Source organism: Acinonyx jubatus, chromosome X (assembly GCF_027475565.1).
Source record: "Acinonyx jubatus isolate Ajub_Pintada_27869175 chromosome X, VMU_Ajub_asm_v1.0, whole genome shotgun sequence".
NCBI classification, from domain to species: domain Eukaryota; kingdom Metazoa; phylum Chordata; class Mammalia; order Carnivora; family Felidae; genus Acinonyx; species Acinonyx jubatus.
This window is the reverse complement of record NC_069389.1, coordinates 12848160-12875479: the sequence shown is the minus strand read 5'-3', so window position 1 is coordinate 12875479 and position 27320 is coordinate 12848160. Positions and strand designations below refer to the sequence as shown.

At 41.8% G+C, this 27320-nt stretch overlaps 1 protein-coding gene across 6 annotated transcripts in view; it reads left to right on the top strand.

The window, feature by feature from the left end:
• The window catches only part of CTPS2 (CTP synthase 2), a 104225-nt gene extending 82762 nt beyond the window's left edge, over positions 1-21463 (top strand). For 4 of the 6 annotated variants that reach the window (XM_027054682.2, XM_027054679.2, XM_027054681.2 and 1 more), the window contains 5 exons: positions 699-754; positions 3642-3738; positions 9209-9353; positions 20066-20176; positions 21245-21463. In XM_027054682.2, coding sequence (XP_026910483.1) covers positions 699-754; positions 3642-3738; positions 9209-9353; positions 20066-20135 — 368 coding nt within the window. In that variant the 3' untranslated portion in view covers positions 20136-20176; positions 21245-21463. Of the gene's footprint in view, positions 1-698; positions 755-3641; positions 3739-9208; positions 9354-20065; positions 20177-20766; positions 21191-21244 lie in introns of those variants that run through there. The other 2 variants (XM_053202111.1, XR_008290028.1) reach the window with 2 other exon arrangements.
• Positions 21464-27320: the final 5857 nt, after the last annotated feature.

Sequence of the window (27320 nt, the reverse complement as noted above, 5' to 3'; positions counted from 1 at the left end):
GTCCTCTATTCCTGACTCTGGGCTTGTTTCCAATTGTCCGCTGGTAAATAATGAAGCAGTGCACATCTTCATGGTGAACTCTCTTTGTTTCTATTTTCTGGGGTAAATTCTTACAGGTCAAATGTTAGAGTCGAAGGACAGGCTTATTTTTAAGGCAGAGTGCAAACCAATTTGGCCACTACACTGAGGTGGATGGTGTGGTGGAGAAAGCATGGACCAGGTGCGGGGGGCGGGGGGAGCCTGGGTTCAAGACAGAACTGTGCTGCCAGCGGGGTGGGGCCTTGGGCAAGTTCTTCAGTTTCGTTTCTGTTCCTTTGGTTTTGTTTTGTTCTTTTGTAAAATGAGCCCTGTTATGAATCTGCACAGGAGGGATGGTGCAGACGTTACTCCCCCTCTCAGTACTGCAGGTAGGTGTATAAAAGGAGGGCACATCTCTTGGACTCCACGGTGAACTTGTCTAACAGAGACTTCCCTTTATGCGATGGTGATGGCGTACTTGAGAATTGTTTTAGGGTTTTGAAGCTATTCCTATTCTGTACTGTAAGAGAAGAAAATCTAGATTACTATCTGGAGTCCAGTTAATTTTTGGGCCTCTAACATATGGATAGAGATCAAAGAGATGTCCCCCATACATATGCTATCGATGTGATTCCAAAACTGATTACTTTGATTTTAATTTCATTCTTGTATCTTTATAGGGAAACTTTATGGTGATGTTCCTTTTATAGAAGAAAGGCACAGACATCGGTATGAGGTATGGCCCACACACTAAATTACTATGGAATGTAGATGCTTAGTTAAAGGAACTCCGGTGATTACAAGTGGACCTCTGGAAAAGGTGTCCAGCTCTGTGGTATCCATTGGGCTCAGCCCTTCTTGGCTTTTCAAAGGCAAAATCTTTAAGTATCTGCACAAGGGACATTATCAGGGTTCTATGTTACCCTAACTGTTGTCTCCTAGACCAAGGTAAGGTCATCATCTTTATCCTTAACCCCCTGCCCTTTATTTTGGAAGGTTTGGGTAAAGGGAACTTACATCTTCTGAACCGTATGTCTCTCAGGTTAGGGATGCATCTCTGGGTATCACATAATGAGTTCTTGGTTTGGGAACCTCTTTGGAAATCTACATTGAGCAAGAGCCTTAGTGTCACATGATTACTAAGAGTGACTGTTGAGATTGTCACATGAGAAGCATAGGTTCCCCAAGATGCAGACTATCTATACCAGAATTAATTGGTGTATCAATTGTGATGCTTTTGGCTGGGAAGAATCAAAATCCCTGCTTGTTATTTACTCAAACCAACCTCAACAGTAAAGAAACTAGTTATATCAGATAATAGGTAGTTCAGAGGCTGGGCAGGCTCCAGGCATGGTATAATCAGGGCTTCTACTATCCCTGGGATTCTCTTGGCCTTACCCTTTTCTGGGTGTTTACCTTGTCCTAGGCTGGTTTCCCTCATAGATGCAAGATGGTTACCAGCTGCAGCTGAGGCAACACGCATCTCTCCTAGACATGGAAGTTTTTCTTCAGTCTGATTGGATCAATACAGATCACTTGCCCACCTCTGAACTAGTAACCATTCCAAAGGCAAAGCTAAACCAGGTTTAAACCTGAGTTCTTGGATCATTCATTAGCCAAGAGGGATAGGCTTATCATGTTGGCTTAGACCAGTCAGGACCAACTTTTAGAATGGGGGAGATGGAATCCCATGGGTCATGTGGGGGTAGAGTAGATGCCCGGACAAGTCCATGGTTCTGTTTTGAGGGAAGACCGCTGGGAGTCGATGCCGGGTAGGCTATCAACAGTGTCACTACAATTAGGGAACACTTTGCTGAGTATAGGCCATTTTTGGTCTTATTTCCATTGGGAACTGGCCTAACTGGTGGGACAAATACTATTGAGCTGCTTTGCCTAAGTGGTAGCTAGAAGGTGTGAGAATTACTGTGCATACAATACTGTGGCCATCCATTCCTCCATTCTTCTTGTGCCTCTGATATGCACTGGAGATGGGAGGGGGAAGCACACACACACACACCGTCTCTCTCCTGATAGGGAGCTTACATTCCAATGGACAGGATTAAAAAAAGATAACAGAAAATATATATCAGACAAGGTCCTTATATCTAGAATATATAAAGGATTCTTAGAACTGGATAATAAATAATGGCAAGGATTCTGATTAGATATTTCTCCAAAACAGATATACAAATGGCCAATAAGCAAATGAAAAGATGTTCAACATCATTAATCATCAGGGAAGTGCAAACCAAAACCACAAAGAAATACCACTAGGTATGGCTATAGTCAAAAAAGATGGATAATAACAAGTGGTAGTGAGGATACACTGTTGGTAGGAATGTAAAATGGTGCAGCCACTTTGGAAAATCATCAGGCAGTTCCTCAAAAAGTTAAATGCAGAGTTACCATATGACCCGGTAATTCCATCCTTAGATATATAACCCAAGAGAAATGAAAACATACATGCACACAACTCATATACAAATGCTCAAATGCTCAAAGCAGCATTATCCATAAGAGCTAAAAAAAAAAAAAAAAAAAAGGAACAACCAATATCCACCAACTGATGAATGGATAAATAAGATGTGGTATATCCATACAATGGAATTATTTGACAATGAAAAGAAATGAAATATTGATGCATGCTACTACCTAGACGAATCTAAAAATGTTATGCTAAGGAAAGAAGCCAAGAAGCCAGTCACAAAAGACTACATACTGTATGGTTCCATTAACATGACAAATCTAAAGAGACAATATGGATCAGTGGTTGCCTAGGGCTGGTGGGGAGGTGATGAGGGTATTAGGGGATGATGGTTAGACGGGATAAGGTATATTCTTGAATCAATTGTGGTCATAGCTGAAATCCTCTGTGAATATGTTAAAAATCATTGAATTGTACACTTTTAGTGGGTGAATTGTATGGTATGTGAATTATATGTCAATAAAGCTGTTAGAAAAAGGAAAAATAATTACAAATTATGAAAACTAACCTAATGTTAGAAAAATAACATAAAAGCCTATGGGGTTAAGATTGAGGACGATAGGTGGGACCCCACTTTGATTTTAGGTGAGCAAGTGCTTTCTGTGGAGAGGCTGAAAAGTTTCGGGAAGGACTAGGGATGAGATGAACGAGGAAAGGGGCTGTGTGCGCCAGGTCATCAACCTGTCATCTGTAACCAATATTCTAGCAGAAAAATTGCTCTAAGCTTCTCCTTAGAGTTTTTATGTAACTATACGTAGAGAAAGCATTGGGGTGAGTCTCAAGGGAAATAAGATAGTTTTAATCCTCAAGCAGATTTGTGATTTGAGGAGAGATACTTAATTACACATAACTTGAAGAAGCAAATATGGTGACAGCTATAAATAGCTAATCTCAAGGCTCCAAATCAGAAATCTGCATCACAGTCCTTTTTGAATCTTGTCTTTGAGCGACAGAAGGTGGGCTTCTCAGATTTAGGGGCTGTGATTAGCCTGTTTCTCAGGTTCATCATGAGTTTAAAAATAGGCTTTGGGAGCTGAGTATAGAAATGAGCTACTAGTTAAGAGCATCACTGAAATGGATGGACATTTTCATAAGCTGATACTTCTGCCCAAAGACACTTAATTTCTTGTTTTTCCAGGTGAACCCAAGCCTGATCAGTCAGTTTGAGCAGAAGGACTTAAGTTTTGTAGGTCAGGATGTCGATGGGGAGAGGATGGAAATCATTGAACTGGCAAGTAAGTGGGCTTTTTGTTTTTAAAAATTCTCATGGTAAACTAATGTCTATTTGTTGTTATATAGGAAGATACAATTTGATGTTGTATGTGAAGATATAAGTTGAGATTTATTTTCTTTGCTGTCCTTCTTTTCCCCTCTCCTTGGAAATAAATACACAACTAAGCATAAATAATATGACTAAATATAAATTACATGAGAAAACAGACCATGTGTAGTCCTAATCATTTTGGGGCCCAGTAGTCTGAATCTACCCTAAAATGATACATTGTTCTGAGTCTACCAGTTCCACTAGCAGTATGCTTCCTTACCATCCCTGCCCCCTTTCTGGGCCTTCTCCCGTTGCTAGCCTCTAGGTTAGTTGCTCTGGGAAAGGCAGGCAGCTTGTTAATTGAGTAACACTTTGCTTTCTTCCTCCTTTGAGGAAGAATGACCCAGCGCCCTCCTCACTACTGGTGACTGGTGTTGACGTCTGTTGTGTTTGGGACGTGGGCCCCTCGTTGTACCTGGAGTCTGCCTTTCTATATTGCTCTCTGTGGTCAAGTGTGGGCTAGTCATTTGACTTTTGAACACTAGTCGGTGTATCCACGGAAGTTCTTAGACCAAACAGCACAGAGGGATTAGACTTTCGTTGAGGGAGATCACTGAAGAAGTTCTTTGTGTGTGGCCTGGGACACCCTGGAGAGCATAGGCACAAACCATACACCATTAATGATGAGACAGAGGACAGTGTTCTCATTCAGAGCTGCAAAGATATGGTAAGCCCATGCTTACAGCTGATCCCTACTCTTTCTCTAAGGTTACTTACTACCTGGCCCTTTACAGAAATGTTTGCCAACCCTTGTTCGGGACTCACATGTATATACTTCATTTAACTAACTTGAAACTAACATGTTCAGTTGCCTGCTTGACCTGTTTATCTATCTGGATATTCTCCTAGGACTTCTAATTCAACTTATTTAAAATTAACTTTACATGCTTCCAAACTAGTTCTTCCTCCTGACTATTTCTGTTATCATCAATCTCCTTGTCCAGTGTTTCTCTCCCTTGCCACCATTGACATTGGGAGTGGGACATTCTTTGTGGTGGGGGCCATCCTGTGCACTCTGTGATATGTGGCAGCATCCCTGCCCTCTACCCACTGGATGCCAGTAGTATCATCCTCACCTCTGAAAGTTGCAACACCCCAAACCATCTGTAGACATTGCCAAATGTCCCTGCGGGACACACTCGCCCCGATTGGGAACCACTGTCCTAGACTATCAGGCTTAAAATTGGATGCATTTAGTTTTTCTTCCCTTTTATACTCCCAACTTGTAATCAGCTATCAAGTCCTGTAGATTGCGTCTCGAGAAAGGAAGACCGAGTTTGGGATTTCATTCCCATCCCTCCCACCCTGGGCCCAGTGTGTGGTGACTCCAACCCAGAGTGGTCCTAAAGCTTCTCCCTGCCTCCAGGCTCTTCCCTCTACAACACCTCCTACCGAGGACAGGGCTGTGACTGTGCAGTGTGTGTGACACTAATTTGTTGGATAAACCAGTCTCACTTATCAAATGCTTAGTTTGTACAGGATACTCTGAAAATGGTAACATGACATTCTAGAACCTATCGTTTCAACCTATCAACTTAAAAAAAATTTTTTTTTATGTTTATTTCTGAGACAGAGAGAGACAGAGCGAGACAGAGCATGAGTCGGGGAGGGGCAGAGAGCAAGGGAGACACAGACTCCGAAGCAGGCTCCAAGCTCCCAGCTGTCAGCACAGAGCCCGACTCGGGGCTCGAGCTCACAAACCGTGAGATCATGACCTGAGCTGAAGTCGGTCGCTCAACCGACTGAGCTGCCCAGGCGCCCCCCAACCTATCTACTTTAGGCTACAAATATTCGGGACTACTTACTCTTCTAAATGTCCTACTTCTTTTACCATCTTAGCCCACGTCACATGCCTCTATTTCAAATTCCTTCTCTCTCTCCCTTTCCTTTTCTGTCTCTAATCTGTTCAGGTATTTCAGGAGTCCTGGGCAGGGAGGAGAATTAAAGTTGTCGAAGGCTTCTTTGAATACAGTAACATGTTACCTGGACCTCAAAGAGGGAAAGCAGTGGACACTGCGTGCACACTCACTAGATGCTTCTCACTCGACCCCTTGCTAGGGACTCTGCGTGCCTTATTTAAGTGACAAGGCAGGTGATGTTATTCCCACTTTTCAGAGAAGGAGATTGGAGTGCAGAGAGGATAAATAACTTGCCCAGGCCATCCAGCTAGTCACAGGCACGGCTGGAGCCCAACCACGGCCTGTGACCACCTCTGTGGATTTTATTGTTCCTCTTGTTTTCATTGGACATTCCACTTAAGATTATCAGTCCGTGCCTGAAGTTTTGAATTAGGGTATGGAGATGCATTTCCTGTAGTCTTTCTGATGGAAATGCCTATCATTTAGAATTTTTATAGGGTGGATCACTCTTTGGGGTTGAAGTCTCTTAAATCTTTCTGGCATGTGAGAGGGCAGAGAATTTCTTAAGCAGATAACTATTTGTTTACTTCATTCAAGTACGTACTTTCTTTTAATTCTCCTGGCTGTCATTATTGTCAGCAAATTCTTAGATGCCTCTTTTATCGCCTGGATTTAGATTCCCGTTGATACTTGCAAATCTCGTGCGTGTTGGAAAGGAAATGAGAGACGCTGTGAAATCCTGAAATTTTTAAAAGTTGATTGCAAAGAAATTTATCTTATTAAGGAAAATTCCCCCCAAAGATTCTGATCTTAGCTACCCCTTAGAATCATATCCATGAATCTTAACATTCCTAAAGGGGTTCTAAAAGGAAAAACAAAGCTTGAGATTAGTATAATGTCAGAATGTGATTCAAAGCAATTAAGAGCACTATTTAACAGATATTTTACCTGACTGATATAGAGCATCATGAAAATAAAAACTTTTTAGGTTCTTTCTTCATTTTGGCATATGGGATTTTTTTTTTTTTTTTTTTTTTTTTTTTTTTTTTTGAGAAAGTGATTCAGAACAGTCGTCCATTCATTCAAATATTTTGTCCCTGGCTATGACAGACTCATTGCTTGGCTTCTGTGTGTAGTTGTACAAAAAGCACAATTACTGTCTGCTTCTTTCAAAGACATCCCTACATGCTGTGCTGTAAGAGTCATTGCATATTAAATTTAAAGCTACATTGCTTAGTTTCTTTTCTAAGAATGGATGGTTTCTTCTTTTCTTGAGGGGACACATTCCTGGGAGAAGGTAGCATTCTCCTCACCAAGCTTTCTTACCTGAATGTCCCTGTAATTCAAGGAGGCTTCTTCCTAGATGTGATGTAGAGGATTTCTACACTGGATTTTTCTGGACTCAGAGCTGTCCAATTAAACTTGCTGCCATGGTGCCCTATTCTGCCCTGTTCAGTATGGTAGCCACTAGCCATGTGTGGCTATTGAACATTTGAGATGTGCTCAATTAATTTGAATGAATTTAAATAGCCACATGTGGCTGGGAGCTGCCATGTTGTATAGCAAAGCTTTAAATGATAACCTTACAAGAGTGGGCATTTCTGTTCCATCATCATTCCTCACTGTTGTAACTTTGGGTCTCCGGTGGTAAGTGATGGAGATTTGTGATTTTGAATTCCATACTAGATTTTTATTTATTTTTTATTAAAAAAATTTTTTTTAATGTTTGTTTATTGATTGAGAGAGAGAGAGAGAGAGAGAGAGAGAGAGAGGGAGGCAGAGAGGCAGAGAGAAAGGGAGTCACAGAATCTAAAGCAGGCTCCAGGCTCCAAGCTGTCAGTGCAGAGCCCGATGCAGGGCTCAAACTCACAAACTGTGAGATCATGACCTGAGCCGACTGAGCCACCCAGGTGCTCCTAATGTTTATTTATTTTTGAGAGAGAATGCGACAGAGCATGAGCAGGGGAAAGTCACAGAGAGAGGGAGACACAGAATCCCAAGCAGGGTCCAGGCTCTGAGCTGTCAGCACATAGCCTGATGTGGGGCTCAAACTCATGGACCATGAGATCACGACCTGAGCTGAAGTCGGACGCTTAACTGACTGAGCCACCCAGGCATCCCAGATTTCCATACTAGAATTTTAGTTCATTTGATAAAGCATCTTGTTGAAAGCTTTAAAGTTATATTTACTTCCCCCTATAAAACTTATATTCTGGCATCTTCGGTTTGATATATATAGCAATTAAAATAATTAAAAATTATTTTTAATGTTTATTTATTTTGTTTTGAGAGAGAGAGAGTGCGAGCAGGGGACGTGCAGAGAGGGAGGCACATAATCTGAAGCAGGCTCCAGGCTCCAAGCTGTCAGCACAGAGCCTGATGTGCGGCTTGAACTCAAGTGCTGTGAGATCATGACCTGAGCCAAAGTCAGGTGCTCAACTGACTGAGCCACCCAGTTGCCCAAGTTAAAATAATTTTTAAAGTAGGGAATATAGCACTGACCATGTTCTGTACTCTAGTGATTATGGGATAAGAGGGTTGCTGGATTTCTAGAGAGTTGCTTGATTAGGAACTGCTTCCTAATTGGGGGAAAAAACATAGTTTTTGAGAATTCTGATAGGGGAAGGAATTTGCAATTCTGTACAATTTCTACCGAGATTTGGAAATGTTGCCCATTTAATTTTTTCCATTCTAAAACAAGATTCCTGTATTTAAAAGTAGCTGGTAAAGCTACTTTTCTCTTCCTATTACATCTAAGAGAACTTGAATTGTTCGTGTAGGAGATTTGACAACCCTTGATATGAAAATCGCTTAACTTCCCCTCCACCCCCCCCCCAATGATGTAAGGAACATATGCTCATGGAAAAGTTTCACATGATAGGGAAAAGTATAAGGAAGAAAATAAAAATATCTTAACCTCTTACCACCTTGAGCCGTTACCACCATTAACACGTTGAAAGGCCATCCTTTTTATCACTCTGAGTCTCATAGTCACAGGAGATAAGTTGGCATAGGCTAAAGTAGGAGTGTCAGTTCAGTTTCATGGTGCCAACTCTGATTAATACCTGCAAGTACTTGCTGCATTCCCTCCCCCCTTCCCCCCACTCTTCCCTTGGGAACGGTAAAGACCTTGTAGGAAATGACCTGAAGCCAGCTAAGAGACAGAATGACCTACAATTAGCCTAGAGCGAGAGGGATTCCATTGAAATGGAGCCAAGGTAAGTCTATGAAGTGCCTTCAAAAAGCAAGCGGACTTGGGGCAAGCAGGATTCATCATTCAAAAGTTTGGTTTGATTTTGTTCATGCTAGCACCTTGCACAGATAAAATTCCAGATCTCTTATTAAGTGAGATGTGTTTTGCCGTGTGAAATTCTGCTGTGAAGATGACTCATGAAAGTCACTGGCAATGATAGCAGGTTAATTGTCTCACTGTTTGATGTGTTTTCTTGTGAAAAGATAAGACCTTGAAAGCAGCTCTCGTGTTTTTCTGCTTCAATTGCATCATGATTATTCTCATTTCAGATCACCCCTATTTTGTTGGTGTCCAATTCCATCCTGAGTTTTCTTCTAGGCCGATGAAGCCTTCCCCTCCATACCTGGGACTATTACTTGCGGCAACTGGGAACCTGCATACCTACCTGCAAGAGGGCTGCAAACTGTCTCCTAGGTAACCAGCTTACTACTCCTAGCCCCATCCCAAGCTGTGCTTACCAATGTCTTGGGCTTCTTCTTCGTCTTTTTTTTTTTTTTTAGGTTTCTCATGAAATTTAATATCTTTACAGGATTTTTTTAAAAGTGACGAGTAATTTTTTCTTTCTTAACGATCATAATTTTTTTCTCTGAATGAAAATGATTTCTTCACATCTACAATGGTAGCATGTCAGCTTTCCAAATCATGCTGATGCTGGGTATTATTTTAGAAATTTGTGTCATTTTGATAAGTGAAAAATGGGATTTTCTTGTGTTGACTCTTTGATTAATGAATACATAAAAATGTTTTGTGTTTATTTGCTTTTTTAGGAATAGCCTGTTCATACCCTCTGCTCTATTTTTTCCTTTTGCTATTATATCCTTTTTCTTACTGATTGGTAAACTCATTCTATATAAAGGACATTAATCCTTTCTTAGGTTGCAAATATTTTTTCAAAGTGGGTTTGTTTGACTTTTAAATTGTTAATGGTAGTTTTCATTTTCCCTAGAGAGTTTTCAGTTAGGACTTTTTATAGTCTTTATTTGTGTGTGTGTTTTTTTTTAAGATCCTATTTTTCGGGGTGCCTGGGTGGCTCAGTTGGTTAAGCGTCTGACTCTTGATTTTTGGTCAGATCATGATGTCATGGTTCATGGGATTGAGCCTCATGTTAGGCTCTGTGCTGACAGCATGGAACCTGCTTAGAATTCTCTCTCTCTCTCTCTCTCTCTCTGTCGCTCTCTCTACCCCTCCCCTGCTCACATGCTTGTGCATGGGCTCTCTTCCTCTCTCAAAATTTAAAAAAAAAAAAAAAAAAAAAAAAAAAAAAGATTTTATTTTTCAGTAAGCTCTACACCCAACATAGGGCTGGAACTTATAACCTTGAGATCAAGAATCACATGCTCTACTGACTGAGCCAGCCAGGTGCCCTTACTTACATATTTTTAAAATTTATGTAATCAAATCTTTAACTTTTATGGATTCTGCCTTTAGTATCATGCCTAAAATCTTCCTTTCCCTATCAAAAATATTATATAAATAATGGCCCATTTGTTTTCCACTGGTATTCTTATGCTTTCAATTTTATAGTTTAAATCTATAATCTATATGTACTTTATTATTGGTGTATTACTTAAGGTAGTATCTGCACCCCACCCCCATGGTTAGTAAGCTGAGTAGTTCAGATTTGTTGCAGGGATTTCTGTTTTGTTCCACTGATGATTTCATCTCTTATTTCTGAACCCTTACCACCCTCTTCATTATCATAGCATTATTGTAAATCAAGCCCTTATCTACCCTACACCCGTTATTCTTTAACATTTTAAAAAATATATTTTGCCATTCTTCCAGATGAATTATACAATGATTTTGAAAATGAGGTTCAAATAAAAAAAATACCTTAGGGATTTTCATGAAAATTTCTTTACATGTAAATATTAGTTTGGGGAGAATTCATATCTTTACTCCTTCTCATGCAAGAATATTGGATACAGTAACTTTATGGAGCTGGCCAGAATCAGAGAGTGGTTAGGTAGAGTTAGTACCACAGTAGCTGGATATGTGTTGTTTAGAAGATTACTGTCACTGACCCTCATCGTGGCAAATAACCCTCGTGATGCTGCAGTTTAGAGTGCCAGGATCAGTGTCCGATGGGTGTGTGTGTGCCCGTGTTACCCAAGCCTCCTTCTTTGGGACATCACCTACTAGGAGAAGCTCACAGCTCTCTATCATTTCTTTTACTCACATTTTGAAATGGGAACAGCTTTACGTATTTCCATGTTGGGTGTCTTACTGACTTAATGATCATTCCTCATACTCTGGAACCGGCGCACTGGTTTTCAAACTGTGCCCTGTGGAGCTGGATCTGGGCTGCTGCGAGGAGCAGGCTGAGGGGGCAGAAGCTTCCCTGCTCCAGCTGAGCAGCTGCACTTGATCAGGCTCATGTGATATGGTTCCGTGTGAGATCGTGTGTGGAGAGAGCGTCCTGTGTTCTGACACCGCGTGGCTTATGTAGCAGATTGGAAATACCAGTGTGGACCCATGTCACATGTGCGCTGTGACCCTTCTCAGCCACTTTATAGTCTCCATTATTTCAGGTGCCCACATGTAAAAGGAGAGTGACAGTGGAGGAAGTTACATGGCTGAGAGAAATAATTCACGCAAAACTGGTTGTTTGCAAGCAGTGGCTAGAAATAAATGCTACCTAATTTGTGGGGACTGCCCACCTATGTGTTGGATGGCCTGCCGATTCCCACATGGGGGATGGTGGTCTCTGAGTAAAGCTTACCAGCAGTTTCTGAGAAAGACTTCTTAGTATAACTCTGATGCTGGTGTTGGAATTACAGCTGACCAGCGTGCTTCCATGGTAGTCAGACAATTCCTACATATCAGCCATAAATCGGTACGTTTCTCTCTCTCTCTTTTAGTTTATTTGTTTGTTTTGAGAGAGAGAGAGAGCGCGGGGTAGGGGCAGAGAAAGAGGGAGAGAGAATCTCAAGCAGCCTCCGCACTGTCAGTGCAGAGCCCAGTGTGGGACTCGAACTCATGGACTGCGAGACCATGACCTGAGCCGAAATCAAGAGTTAGTCCCTTAACCGACTGAGCCGCCCAGGCTCCCCAACCAGTGCATTTCTTAAGGGCGGCGAGCATCTTATTTATCTTTACCTCCCTGGCTCCCCAGCAGACGAGGTTGTTTAGTACAACCTTGTTTGCTAAAGTAACAATTCTAGGTAGCACGGGAGGATGGATAGATACAGTGTAGTCTAATTCTGACACCTAAGGGGGTTTTCTGACTAAGAATGGCACCAGTGAATTAACCCAGTGACAGACACCAGGATTCCAGAGGAACCTTCAACTTCAACTTCTCTCTGTCCAGCTCCATGGTGTCAGTGAACATTGAAAAGCAGACAGCTGCTTTGACGGCCAGGCTCTAATGTGAGCTGAGTTGGGACTGTATTTCTGTCAAACAAGATTACCGACTGTAATCAACCATAAACAACCATAACAAGGAATATGAACACTGGAATAATGACTTCCTTTCCCAGAAATTGGCTGACGGTATGTAATTACATGGCACATGTGCAGCTGACATCTTTAAAGCCCAGAATGTAAAAAAATTTTTGGCTTTGTGCTCGTACACCTGAGCTATAACCTCTGCATTCTGCCCTGTGGAGAAGAGTTCTCTTTTAGTGCCTAGGAAGTTGCAGTGAGAATATTATTTGGGGATCTAGAGCTAGTGTGCTAAGTTTTTGGCCACTCTGTTATCTGTAGAGTGGCAGCAGTTATGAGGACCAGTTCCACCTGGTTTTCAACTTGGAGTCTTTTGTTCAAGAGGCATAACAGCTGTAGGATAGTGTTTTCTCAGGTTTCTTAAATTTAAGTTTGATTTTTATTTATTTTGAGAGAGATAGAGAGCAGTCAGCGAAGGGGCAGAGAGAAAGGGAGACAGAATCCCAAGAAGGCTCCACATGGTCAGAGCAGAGCCCCATGTGGGACTCGAACTCACGAATTGTGAGATCATGACCTGAGCCGAAATCAAGAGTTGGAAGCTTAATCGACTGAGCCATCCAGGTGCCCCTTTTCAAGTTTTTATAAGCTACTCAAAAGTACATGCAATATCAAACTCAAAGTCTTTGTTTTAGCCCCAAGACAACCCACAAGTTTGATGATTCACTAGAAGGAAATCTGAATACAGTTGTACTCATGGTTGAAATTCACTACAGTGACAGAGTAAGTTTGCACAGCTGGATCAGTAAGAGGAAAAGATACAAGTGGAGTCTGGAGAAATCGATTTGTAGGTTTCCTGTGCCCTCTCCCTCCCGTGAAAGGTCACACAGAGCTCACCTTCCCCCTGCAGCAATGTGTGTGGTGTTTATGCCCATTTGAGACTCAGAGTTTAGGGTTTTTATTGGGGCTGGTCACATAGGCATTCTCTACCGAGTAGCCACTCACATTCCAGACTCTCAGAAGGAAAGCAAGCATTCACCGTAAATCACATTGCTTGTACGTACAGCCTGCACCAAGTGAAACTGGCATTATCAGTTAGTAACGGATAAAACATTCTGAAAGCCAAGTTCCTGAGTTCCCCGGCAAGCAGGACCCTCCTCTTTTTTTTTTTTTTAATGTTTATTTATTTTTGAGAGAGAGAGAGAGAGAGAGAGTGGGGGAGGGGCAGAGAGCGAGAGGGAGACACAGAATCTGAAACAGGCTCCAGGCTCTGAGCTGTCAGCACAGAGCTCGATGCAGGTCTCGAATGCCACTGATCATGACCTCAGCCGAAGTCAGACGCTGAACCGACTGAGCCACCCAGGCTAAATGTAAAGCACTTAACACAGTGTCTGGTCTATGGTGGGAAATTAAATGGGATTTTTTTTTTTAAGTAAGCTCTATGCCCAACATGGGGCTTGAGCTCACAAACCCCGAGATCAAGAGTCACACACTCTACCGACTGAGCTAGCTAGGTGCCCCTAAATGAGAATTATTAATTTTACCTTAGTTCTGCTGTCCTGCTGTCCTACTACAACGCTTCCTACCTGGTGTCTCTACCTCCAGCTTTCCTCTTTTCAGTCCATCTTCCTACATTATTTTGGAGTTTAAAACTCTCAGTGGCTTCTCGACTTCTAGAATAAAATGCACACAAATCCTTAGGGAACAGCTTGCAGTCCCTCGATCTCCCCAGAAGATTTCAATGCTTTTGCTTCAGCTCACACCACTTTTGTGGCTCTTGATATACATTCCTAAACCGCTTAGTGAGAGGTGAGTCTGTATCCTGCCAATCTGTATCCTGTTAGGATGCTAGTTGGAGGAAAATCATTGCTGACCGGTGGTGGGGGCATTGGAGGTGGGTGTGGCCTCTCCGGTGTACATTTTCTAGCACTATTTTAAACTTGGAATCGTTTTGCCTATTTTTTTTTTTAATTTCGGGTTGCACGGTTAGTGTGGCCAAGGGCCATTCTTACAATATATGGTGTGTAGGAGCCAAGGGCAGGCCACCTCAAGATGGGCCACTTTGGCATAAAGATTATTTCGAGTTTGAAGGGGTTTGGGACAAGTTCCCTCAAAATACGCCACTTTGGCACATGGACTATTTTTTGTCTAATGTTTATTTATTTATTTATTTTTAAATTAAATCTATTTATCTATTAAAATTTTCATTTATTTATTTGTGTGTGTGTGAGAGAGAGAGAGCACGAGAATGAGTGAGGGACAGAGAGAGAATCCCAGGAGGTGCAGAGAGTCGGGGAGAGAGACTGTGGAGCTCCGAGCAGGGCTCGAGTTTACCAGTCGGGGCTCAAACTCACCAACCATGAAATCATGACCTGAGCCGAAGTTGGATGCTTAACTGACTGAGCCACCCAGGCACCGCATTGTTTATTTTTGAGAGAGAGAGAGAGAGAAAGAGAGCAAGTGTGGGAGAGGCACAGAGAGAGGGGGGACAGAGGATCCGAGGCAGGCTCTGTGCAGACAGCAGAGAGCCCAATGTGGGGCTCAAACTCACAAACGGTGACATCAAGACCAGAGCTGAAGTCCGTCGCTTAAACGATTGAACCAGCCAGGCGCCCCTGGCACATGGACTGTTTTTGAGCTGAAGGCGATCAAGACCCTGCAGGCTCAAGAGAAACTTTTGCCTCTTCAATTTTCCCCTATTAATCTGTCTAATGTCACTTTGATTCTTAGTCCAGCTAGAAATACCTTAGAGGGGACAGGTGCAAATAGATTGTTTCTTTGGGGACAATGTGGATGCATAGAGCAGGTGCTATGGATTTGACTTCTGGGTTTGCTACCTACGGGGTACTTTTTTCCAAGCCTACTCCTAAATCTCAGGGTCTACATCCTTTCCGGCTACTGATATCAAGAGTCTACATTTTCCCCTTTATTACATTTCAAGGAAAAGTGACCTGGAAAAAAATGATTCTTTTTAAGCAGTTTTTAAAACACCTTTTAAAACAGCGCCCCCTTCCCTGCCCCGCATTGTTTGTCACCAACTCCATACCTTGAGACTTTTTTTGGTAAAGTACTGTGAATAAACCACATTTGAGTACACCTTCCCTTAGGGCTTAAATGTTGATTGAAAGGTGCTCTTTTATTGATGGTGGTTCACTGCAGTGCTGATGGTACGGGTGCCAGCCAGGAATGGAGTTCCTAGTACTAGAGACTACTGTGCTTTTAATGCCCTGCCTGGCTTGTAGTCCACCATTTACTAGTCAATGCAAAAGTCATTCACAGCATACCAAGTTTTCATTCCATTGCTCTTATATTTTATGGCTTCCAGGGGCTCTCTGAAAAGGAAGTAAGTGTAGCAGTAACAATGCTTTGGAGAAAACTGTGTGCCTGGCAACCTGTTTTAAAACATGCTTGTTCCACACAGAATGGATTTTGATCTAAAGTATTGTGGGAACTCATGTAGGCTGGGAATCCTCAGTATGCCATCAAAAAAAAAGGTTTTTTTAAATTCCAACCACCTCTTTCTATTAATGGAGAAGAAATGGTTTAACGGCTGCCCCTGGGGTAGCATAAAAGGTGGGATATATGAGGCATCATATATCTTGTCCTGGTGCCTTGGAATATATGTTTTCTTACATTGGGAATTTATTAGGAACCAGGAATCTTTGACAAATGATTATGACAAGCCTTTTATGTGTCAAAGAACCACACATAGACTGTTGCAGTCAAGTCTGGTAAGTCAAGCCAGTGTTGTTAGGATAGAGATGCCCATGAGTCGTTGCTGGTGATTTTCATTTTGTCTTGTAAAAAATAACATAGGGGCACCTGGCCGGCTCAGTCGGTAGATCATGTGACTCTTGACCTCAGGGTTGTGGGTTCAGGCCTCACCTTGGGCTTGGAGCCTACTTAAAAAGAATATAGTAAAAAACTTTTTTGAAAAAAAGAGTGCTTCCGTTATTTGGGGGCATATGCATGCACGAGAGACATTTGCCATGATTTTCATTAACTGTAGATAGCCAGGTCTTAAAAAACATTTTTTTTTAGGGAGTGACAAGGAGATGATCATATTTTTTTAAATCATTATTCATTTGTTTTAAAATAAGTGCTATCCAATACAACTTTCTGCAATGCAATGAGGGAAATGATGGAAATGTTCTATAATCTGCACTGCCCAATATGACAGCCACCAGTCACACATGACTTTTTGTTAGGTAGTTAGTTAAGCGAGAGGGAGGAGGCATAAAGCAGATGCTGGCCACACCCTCAGAGCCATCCCCCAGGGTTAAGGGCCACACTTTCAGAGCCACCTCTGAGAGCTAAGGGAACAGGAAAGGCCTAGCCCCACAGCTGGCTCAAAAGCCACAAGGCGACTTCCACGAGCTGAGCATGTACGCACAAGGTGCAGCTTGCCCTTAAGGTCACAGCAAAAGCTCATTAGAAACTCATAAATATATAATACACAAATAAATACAATTATAACAGGTGCATCATGGGTAGGCACTTGCGCAGAAGCCAAAATGCACTATAACCACCAGCTGTCAATCAAAGCCAAATTTGCATATGCAGAAAACAGGTTTAAAAGGGTGCAGCTAGAGCTTCTTGGGGCCATTACCACTTTTGCTCCAGCAGTGGCCCCCTTCTTATCTAGTTAATAAACTCTATCTCCCCATTCTGGTCTCAGCTCTCCAATTCTTTGGTGCATCTGGGATAAGAACCAAGTGACCCGGTAACATAGTGAACACTTGAAGTGAGTGAGGAATGGAATTTTCAGTTCAATTTGATTTTAATTGATTGAAATTTAGATAGTTTCTGTGGCTTGTGGCTTCTGTATTGGGCAGTACAGGTTTAAAATTTCCCCTCCACAAGTGGCGCCTGTGTGGCTCAGGCCGTTAAACCTCCAACTCTTGATTTTATCTCAGGTAATGATCTCAGGATTCATGAGTTAGAGCCCCCAGTTGGGCTCTGTGTTGGCAGCACTGAGGAGCCTACTGGGGATTCTCTCTCTCTCTCTCTCTCTCTCTCTCTCTCTCTCTCGTCCCTTCCCCTGCTTGCTTGTGCGTGCTCACTCTCTCTCAAAATAAATAAACTTAAAAAAAAAAACTTCCCCTCATCAAATATATCAAGATACACACAAATGAGTCCATATTCTGTGACATTTCATAGAATTTAACATGTAAGACCTGAATGTCTAATAATTTTCCCTCCTGAGAAACATGTGCATGGGTACAGAGAAGATTATTTAAAAAGATGGGTTAGCCTTAAGATAGAGCTGTGATGTCTCGAATTAAGTGCAAATGTACCCAAATAAGTATATCTTATGACTTCTTTAAGTTTGTTCTGTGTGAAAGCAAAAAGAACCCCTAAGTTATATATGGCACAGAGTAGCACCCGCATTTTATGGAATGTGCGGGAGCCATTGCTATTCTGCGTGTGGTGATGATCTACGTTTTATTTCTAGCACTTGCTTTTTGCTGGCACGTGAATGCCCTAAAATCAGCACGTTTCACAGCAATGCCTATTTTGATGATTCTGTTCTTGAGGGCCATGGCTTATTTCATCGTCCTGCTTCTGGCCAGCGACACATGTGAAAGAAAATGAGTGAACCCACTCATTTGCCTGGGACGTGAATAAACTCAAGCTGAGTTTCGCTTTGTTAGGCTCAGCCTATGCCATTTTGATGTGTGGTCAGAGTTTGGTGTAGCCAGCCATCAGATAGAAATGAGAGTCATTAGCTTACAAACAGATCCACCCAAGTCTGCTGGCTAACGTGAGCAGGGAGTTACTCGGTACAAGAAACAATTCTGAAAATCATGCATTTGGCAGTTTTTATGACCTTATATTTCCACGACTTGTTGTTATAAATATGTAAATCCCATAAACAGCAATCACTTATATTTTTATACAGTCTCCAGAGCACATGTATGCATTCTCTTTCGGCCCTCATAACATTTTGGTGAGGTTGTAGGTATTGTTACTACTTTTTCCCAGACTCTCAGGAGTCAAGTGATCAGTCCAAAAGTATGTGGCTAATAAATAGTACAACCAGGGGTGTGAGGGGGAAGATGTGGGCCCACCTTACTCTTCCCTGGGCTCAGAAGTAGGGAAGGAAGCAGGTATAAAATCTGATGCCTTCTCACTTGTGGAGTCAGAGGACATGTGACTGCTGGCACATTGTAGCACAGTTTAGACTTGAGCTTGTGGCCTGGGTTAGCATGATGGGGATTCTGGCCCCACCTTGAATGAGCTGTGTGCCAGATGAATCACTGCAACACCCTGACCTTCATTTCTTCTCCCAGAGAAAGTCGAGTGCAACTTCCAAATCCCTTTTTGTCGCACAGAACCAGGAAAGACTCTACATTTGTGTAGTGAGATTGCATAGATAAGGAAGGGGCAGTTTCTGAAAAAACGTTCTTCAGTTATTCCTGTGTTTTCTTTACTGGAAACCCTCTTATAACAGTAGAACTGATTTTCCTGATTTAAAATCTAAGTAGGAGTTTTCTTCTATTTGGTTAAGGATATGTTCATTAAATGTTTCTCTAACATGTCTTGTATCCAATTCTTTTTTTTTTTTTAAGTGTATTTATTTTCAAATACAGAGAGAGTGAGGGAGGGACAGAGAGAGAGGGAGAGAGAATCCCAGGTAGGCTCCACGCTGTCAGCGCAGAGCCCATCTCAGGACTCCATCTCATGAACTGTGAGATCGTAACCTGAGCTGAAATTGAGAATTGGAAGCTTAAGCGACTGAGCCACCCAGGCTGCTCTCTTCTGCCAGTTCTTAATCTTTTATCTCCTGTCCATACTCTAGCCCTGCCCCTGCAGCCTTTCCAGTATTTTGTTCAAAAGTCATGGAGGAGAGTGGGCTTGTCTTTCACATTTTTGTTTATGTATTTATTGATACTTGCTCAATATATTTAGAGTAAATCTTTGTTTCCTAACCTGTCAGCATAGGGTTTCTTCAGTTGTTCCCTTTCCTCCTTAAACAAACAAACAAACAAAAAGTGGATTTTCACCTGTTATGGAATTGAGATTTCTATTGCTATATGTCAGCAAAAAAAGTTGGTCAAGGTCAGGATTGGGTCACACATAAAATACTTCCTGGCAACGTCATCTCCATAGATCAGTAGAACTCTTGTGGAGTTGATCTACTTGCTGACTTATTTGGAACCGAACGAGAGGAACCCCACCCTGAGCTCATGGCTCAAAACAGAACTACAATTTCAGGGCTATCTCCTGGAGAAGGTGCACTTCTGAGGGAACCCAACACGGCAACATCTATGTCAGTAATTGGTCCTGTTTTGAATACTACATGTGACTCGAGGGAGTAGGAACATGCCATAAAGTTTCTAATATGAAAGTAGCATAATTGTGCAAATTATTTCTCAAATCCTTGGATGTCTGAGAATGTTGGAATGGAAAACTTTCATGCTACTGATCTTTATTAGCAGTCTTCAGAAGGTTATGAATGGTAATCTAAGTTGAAATGATTTTATCAATTTTCTGAATAAGTTACCTCCAACAAGATGAAAGCAGGTGATCAGCTCATCTGACAAAAGGAGAGCACCGTGTGCAGTCGAACCAACCTCTTTCTGTAGTGCCTAGAAAGTGACAGTAGGATATTTCTTAGCATTTTCTCTGAATGGGGATTAATTATGGAAAGTGTTCAGAATTGGAAATAGAATAATGGTCCAGGGCTGTTTTTTGTTTTTTGTTTTTTACACCTTGCTAAATTAGTTCCTCTTTTGATCTAGTGATAGATACAGCGATGCCAGTGATGACAGCTTTTCAGAGCCAAGAATAGCTGAGTTGGAAATAAGCTGAAACTAATACATGACCTGGAATGATCAGGACTTCCTGAGAGGGTAAGATGGAATCCTCAAGTATTATCTGTTGGTCTTACAGATAAGCTGTTGTCCCGTGGAGAAAGTAGCATCGTAGGACTTGCCTTGTAGGATTTTGCTCTCTCAGGATGCTCTTATTTGACTAACATAGGTAGCAAACAGGAGCATCCCAGGGCATAGTTAGGATAGGCCTAACAGCCGATCATGCTTTGGGGAAACTGGGATGCACCAGAGAAAGCTCTGGTGAAAATGGTTAGCAGGGAGAAAATGGAATGCACCTGGGGCCAGGAACAAATATGTAAGTGCACTTACAAATGTGTGTCTGGGGGCGATAGTGGTTAGAGTAGTAATAAGTCAGCAAACTTGTTCTGTAAAAGGCCAGATAGTAAATATTTTAGGATTTGCGGGCCGTGCAGTCTCTGTTGCAACTATTCCACGCTGCCATTCTAGAGGGAGAGCAAGCCTAGACAATACATAAATGAAGGGGTGTGGCTTTCCCAATATAACTTTATTTATAAAAACAGTTTGCTGATCCCTCGTTTAGGTCCTTCAGGGAAAAGCAGATTTCCTTGGATTTGTATAAAATAAAATTGTATTTTATTTCTTTGTAGGAAGATGCCAGAGACCGGGTTGGCTTCTGAGGACAGCGTATTTTCTCCATGGCTCTTTTAGGCTTTATTAGGGAGGATCGCAGTCTGGATAGCTTTATTAAACTCAGGCTCAGAGGCAGATATTGCCTGGGACAAGTCTAGTGTTATGGCAGGCCTTGAAGTGAATGAGCAGCTTCCCTTAGCAGGACAGAAGCTTCTGAAAAGATTATAAAGAGTTAATTGCTCTAGTATGAGCTCTCTTCATATTTCACTTTGGGGTGGAATATTCATGTTCACTAGGGAAAGCATATCTCTCTCTGTTTAGGTTTACCTCAAACATGGAGACCTTTAGTAGCGAACCAAAATGGTACAAAGGCTAGTTGGAGGTATTTTAAGACTTACATTATTCAGTTTCTGATGTTGCTAATACTTATATTCTTTCTTTCTTTCTTTCTTTCTTTCTTTCTTTCTTTCTTTCTTTCTTTCTTTCTTTTTTTAGGCTCTGATGTAATTGAAGCCAGGATGAATGAACTCTCTGAGGAAATCACCATACTCTTAAAGATTTGCTCTGTTTTCCACCAAACATGGATGTAAAGCCTCAAAGGGGATCTAATTATAGATGAACCAGAACCAAAGGGCTAGTTTCCGTTTCACTCCAGAGGCAGCCTTTGGTTCTCACAAATTTCTGTAGCCAATTAAACTTTTCCCAATGACCTCATGGGGGAGAAAGTGTGTTTGTGTTTTGTCTGGCGAGTGGTGCTGTTCTGGCAGGGAGCAAGGATCCAGGTAATCCGGCCTTCACTGTGATGTAGGAGAAGGCTGACGGCACATGCGATAGTGATTTCGAGTAAAAATGGAGTCATTCTGTGAGCTGGAACTCAACCACAAGTTTGGGTGCGGCCCAAGTTTCTTTCAGTTTGTCACCCTGCTTATTTTTAGTTACAAATAAAATTAAACAAGTCCAAGACTAGGCATGGCAAGTAAGGCAGGCGGGCAGAATTTAAGGGGGAATAAAAAATATATATGTATAGATTAATTGAGCTGAAATTCACATAACCTAGAATTTACCAATTTAAAGTGAACAGTTGAAGGGTATCAAGTATGCTCCTGTTCAATGTCCTTGAGAGGACAGCTGTTGCGCACTGGAGCTTTCTGATACTGATTTAAATATTTTAACTGCTCAGTTAACTTTCCTTGTGTGTGGTTGTCTTTGGCCCTTTAACTTTTTCCTCTTCGTGCTGTGAGGTGTTACAGCGTTATTTTGTAAGACACTACAGAAAATTCATCCTGCAAACACAGGCAGAAGTGAAAGGAGTAATTCTGGTAAATAAAAATATTAAAGAGCTTTAGGGCTCCACTTGTGAAAATTACAGCTTGAAGATCACAAGAGGCTCCAAATGAAAAGCCCACAAGGTAGGTTGAAAGCCGGAATGGGCCTCATAGAAAGCGGGACTTAAGCACGGTGGGGGGGGCGGGGCAGACTTTAACATCACAAAGGGGCGGGTAGTCTGGCTGAAATGGAAGTTTTCAATTGTGATGATTATGATTTCTAAAGTCACTTATCACTGAGTGCTCTCACTGGGGGTTAATGATGCATGTAAATAGGACCGGAAGTAGGGCGCTTAAAAACCATAAACTAGTCTTTCTGTCGTTGCTCCGTGAGGTTTTTCTCTTTTGGAGACACTCCTTGAACCTGGAATCCGTTGAAGGCTTGGTGGTAGGTAGTAGTAGCAGAGCAGTTGTGGGACCTGAACACATAGGAAGTTATTATAAATCGTTCATTTAAGAAATCTGTCTTGAACCCCCAGCATGAGCCACACATGGTGTCAGGTGCTGGGGGAAATGAAGGCGAGCAGAATTTGCCCCTGTAGGGGCCCAGGGCAGGCTGCCCCAAGATGGGCCACTTTGGCATAAAGATGATTTCTAGTGGAAAGTAATCCAAACCCAGCAGATGTGGGAAAAGCTGTCTGCTTCCCCTCAACTTCCAAAATTCACATTGGAGAGAAGCGCGCTGTTAACAGAGACCCCCTTTTACCTAAAAACCTTATCTGCATAATAGGGCAACCTTGTTTTTCAAAACATCTCCTTTTCCTTCCCGCTCATGGTCTTTCTCCCCTTTGTGTCCTAAGTCCCCTCCTCCTTTCCTTAGCTAAACTTCAAGTTGCCTCCTTATCTTTGGAATTTCCATGTCTGTGTGGATTCTCCTTACGTATGCTATTAAATTTGATTTATTCCTGTCAATCTGTCTCATGTCAGTTTGATTCTTAGTCTGGCTAGAAGGACCTTGAAGGGCACAGGAAGGTCTTTCTCCCCAACACCCCCAAATATGTCTCATTGGTATAAGGATTATTTTAGGCTGATTTTAAAGAAACAGCAGACATAGGAAAAGCTCTGAAAACTGAGTAATAGTTATCTTTTGTGTACTGGAGGTATACAATGTTAGTAAACTGTTTGTTTTTCTCCTATTAATCTGTCTTTTATTACAGGGGCTGTCTTCCAAACCAGGCCTTGATGGAAATATAACTTGAACTGGGTGAATTGCTTTTTGCCACCCAGCTTTAGTTTTTAAGGTTCATGTCCACGAAGACCTCTAAAACATGGTGGCAAATCTATGGATGCCATTCCGTTTTCTCTCTTCCGAATGGGGCTCCCTTTCCATCCTGGTAGCTTCCTTGGTACTACCTTCTCCTCTGAGAAGAATACTGGTGACAAGTTGGGGAATCCAGGTGGCACTGTGTGGTGATGTAGTGCCTTATTGTCAAGTTTGAAACTTCTTATCTTTTCCTTGAACAAGAAATTGTCTTGAAAATAGATGTATTGCTTTGATTCGTTTTCCCTGGGAGGGACTATGCTTTCAGTTAATACTCTGGGAGCATTCGATATTGAGAGTAAGATAAAAACCTAGAACATGGGAGCACCTGGGTGGCTCAGTCGGTTAAGCATCTGACTCTTGGTCCCAGCTCAGGTCACGAACTCGCAGTTTGTGAGTTTAAGTCGCACTTTGGGCTCCACGCTGACAGCGCGGAGCCTGCTTGGATTTCTCTCGCTCCCTGTCTCTGCCACTCCTCTGCTCACTCTCTCTGTCTTTCTCTCTCAAAATAAGTAAATAAACTAAAAAAATTTTTTTTTAATTAAAAAAAAAAGAATGAGAAGGAAAAAGCATGATTGCACTTTCTTTGTTGTTCAAAGGAAGCACTATCTAAAGCAGGGGGTGGCAAACTATAGGTGTAGGCTAAATCCCAATCTATTTTTGTCAATAAAGTTTTATTGGCACATAGCTGCGCACACTTTTTTTTTTTTAACTGTTGCCTGTGGCTGTTTTCCTGCTACAGTGACAGAGCTGAGTAGTTGTTGGAGACCCGTAAAGCCCAAAACATTTACTATCTGGTGCTTCACAGAACCAATTTGTTGACTGTTATCTAAAAGGAGTGCTGCGAGAAAACTTCTTTACAAGTCTCTGATGGAGTCGCAGCTTTCAAAATCTTTTTTCTGTATAGTGAAGATACGTTCTTTCAAACATTTTAAAAGAATTCCTGACATGAAGTTCCACGTTGAAAGACTACAGAAAAATCTCTCTTAAGCTTCCGTCTTCAGCCACCTTGTTCCCTTCCCTAGAGGCTATTGTATCAAATGGTTCTGGGTCCTTCCTGCTACATACCATGCAGAGAGGATTGTTTCACCATAATGTTTAAGCAGCATTCTTATTTAGGGGGAAACTATATTTCTCTATTTAGTGGAAAAAGACTAGTTATGAAATACCAAGAAACGTACAAGGGAAAGGTCAGTACTCGGTTCAGCTTGTGACAGGTATTGTGCACACACTGTGGGCCCAGCCCTGAACTGATGCAGCAGACAATATGGAAGACCTATAAGATGTGGTCCAGCTGGGCAAGGGCCTAATACAGTGCTTGAACCGAATCCTGAAGGGAGAGTAGGAGTTGACCAGGTGCATCTTTGTTATCAACATTAGCGGGACCAATCATTGGCTACCCCAAACATTTCCCAAGGATGCTCCTGAGACACAGTGTGAGCCCACTTCCTCAAATAACACTGCTCAGATTTGGAGCATCCTGAAAATTGTGAGTCATTGTGAGGCCACTAACAGGGCAGAGATGCTTTGGTGGTGAGAAACCCAGCTTCCCACCCCAGGTTTTAGAAGAATTCCACGACCTTTTTTCTCTTCCCTTCTCTACTCCAGCTGCCTATAGACCAGCGCTATGCCAAAAATAAAACATGAAAAAATAAAATAAAATAAAATGTGAGCCACATGTATTATTTGAAATTTCCTAGCAGCCATATTCAAAAGTAGAAGCAAGTGAAATTAATTTTAGTTGCATAATATTGTATAAACTTTAGTAGTATATTATATTATACTACTAAATATATTAATTACACAGCACAGCTCAAGATTCTATATAAAGAGGTTGTACAGATCTACCACTCACTCATGGCAGAATCCCTGGGTATATGCCACAGAGCACAAGTATATATATTAATATCTCAATGCATCTCATGTTGGGTTATGCATATTTTTGTTTGGGGTGCAAAGGGGTTCAGGAAGCCTCCCCCAGAATGTGCCACTTTGGCCCGTGGATTATTTTGAACTGAAGTCACTTGAGACCCTACAGACTCCAGAGGAACTTCTGTCCCTCCCTTAACTACACAGAATAATCTAAATTGGGGGGGAGGTCTTTCCCAGAATAAGGGTTATTAACAGAGATAAGTTTTATCTGAGTGACCCAGGTGTCTGGCAGGGCAAACATCTAATTAGCAAACATCTGCTCTTATTGCCCTGTGAAGTGCATTCCTTTCCTCTGAAGTCTCAGAACCCTACCCCTTCTCTTTAGTTCAGGGTCACATACAGACCTCATTTTGTCTGACCGTCTTTAGCAATTTCCATGTCTATGTGGGCTCCCTGAATGTATGTCTATTAAGTTTGGTTTTCTCCTGTTAATTTGACTTATGTCAATTTGATTCTTAGTCCAGCCAGAAGGACCTTTGAGGGGACAGGAATTCCTGCTCCCCAACAAGGTGAAACCAGTATAGTGCAGTCATGTGTGAGACTCACTATAGGATTTGCTATTCTGCCTTCTTGCTGTGTTTTTTTTTGTTGTTGTTGTTTGTTTGTTTTGGGGTTTTTTTGGTGGCTCCCCAGGTGCTCTAGCCCCCCTACCTTTGCCTCTGGATTTTGAGAAAGTGCTTCCTTCTCTCTTCCTTAGAATTCTCCAGACGCCATATAGAGTTCTTTTTCTTTTCTTTTTTCTTTAAAATTAGGTAGCTAACAGTGCTGCAATATTGGATTTCAGGAGTGGAATTCAGTGACTCATCACTTACATACAACACCCAGTGCTCATCACAAGTGCCCTCCTTAGTACCTGTCACCCATCTAGTCCATCCTCCACCTGTCTCCCTCCATCTATTCTCAGTTTGCTCTTTATCATTTAGAGTCTCTTGTGGTTCAAGGGCTCAGTTGGTTAAGCATCTGACTCTTGGTTTGGCTCAGGTCACGATCTCACAGTTTGAGAGTTTGAGCCCCACATCGGGCTCTGTGCTAACATCGCAATGTTAGCGCAGAGCCTGCTTGGGATTCTTTCTCCCCGCCCCTCTCTACCCCTCCTGCTCTCTCTCTCTCTCAAAATAAATAAACTAAATAAATAAGAGTCTCGTGGTGTGTTTCCCTCTTTCCTCTCTGCTTCCCATATGTTTATCTGTTTTGTTTCTTAAATTCCGCATATGAATGAAATCATATGGAATTTGTCTTTCTCTGATTGACTTATTTTGCTTAGCATAATACCTTCTAGCTCCATCCACATCATTGCAAGTGGCAAGATTTCATTCTTTTTGATGGCTAAGTAATATTCCATTGTGTATAGACACCACATCTTCTATATCCGTTTGTCAGTTGATGAACATTTAGGCTCTCCCCATAGTTTGGCTACTGTTGATAATGCTGCTATAAACATTGGGGTGCATATACCCCTTCGAATCTGTATTTTTTTATCCTTTGGGTAAATACCTACTAGTGCAATTGCTGGATTGTAGGGTAGTTTTATTTTCAGTTTTTTTTTTTTTTAGGAACCTCCATACTCTTCTCCAGAGTGGCTGCACCAGTTTTCATTTATACCAACAGCTCAAGGGGGTTCCCCTTTCTCTGCATCCTCACCAACACTTGTTGTTTCTTGTGTTGTTGATTTTAGCCATTCTGACAGGTGTGAGGTGCTATCTCGTCATGGTTTTGATTTGCATTTCCCTGATGCTGAGTGATGTTGAGCGTCTTTTCATGTGTCTGTTAGCTATCTGGATGTCTTTTTTGGAAAAGTGTCTCTTCATATCATCTGCCCACTTCTTAACTGGGTTGTTTGTTTTTTGGGTGTTGAATTTGAGAACTTCTTTGTAGATTTTGGATACTAACCCTCTATCAGATATGTCGTTTGCAAATATCTTCTACCATTCCCTAGGTTGTCTTTTAGTTTAGTTGATTGTTTCCTTCACCGTGGAGAAGCCTTTTATCATTATAAAGTCCCAATAGTTCGTGTTTGCTTTTGTTTCCCTTGCCTTCAGCGACACGTCTAGTA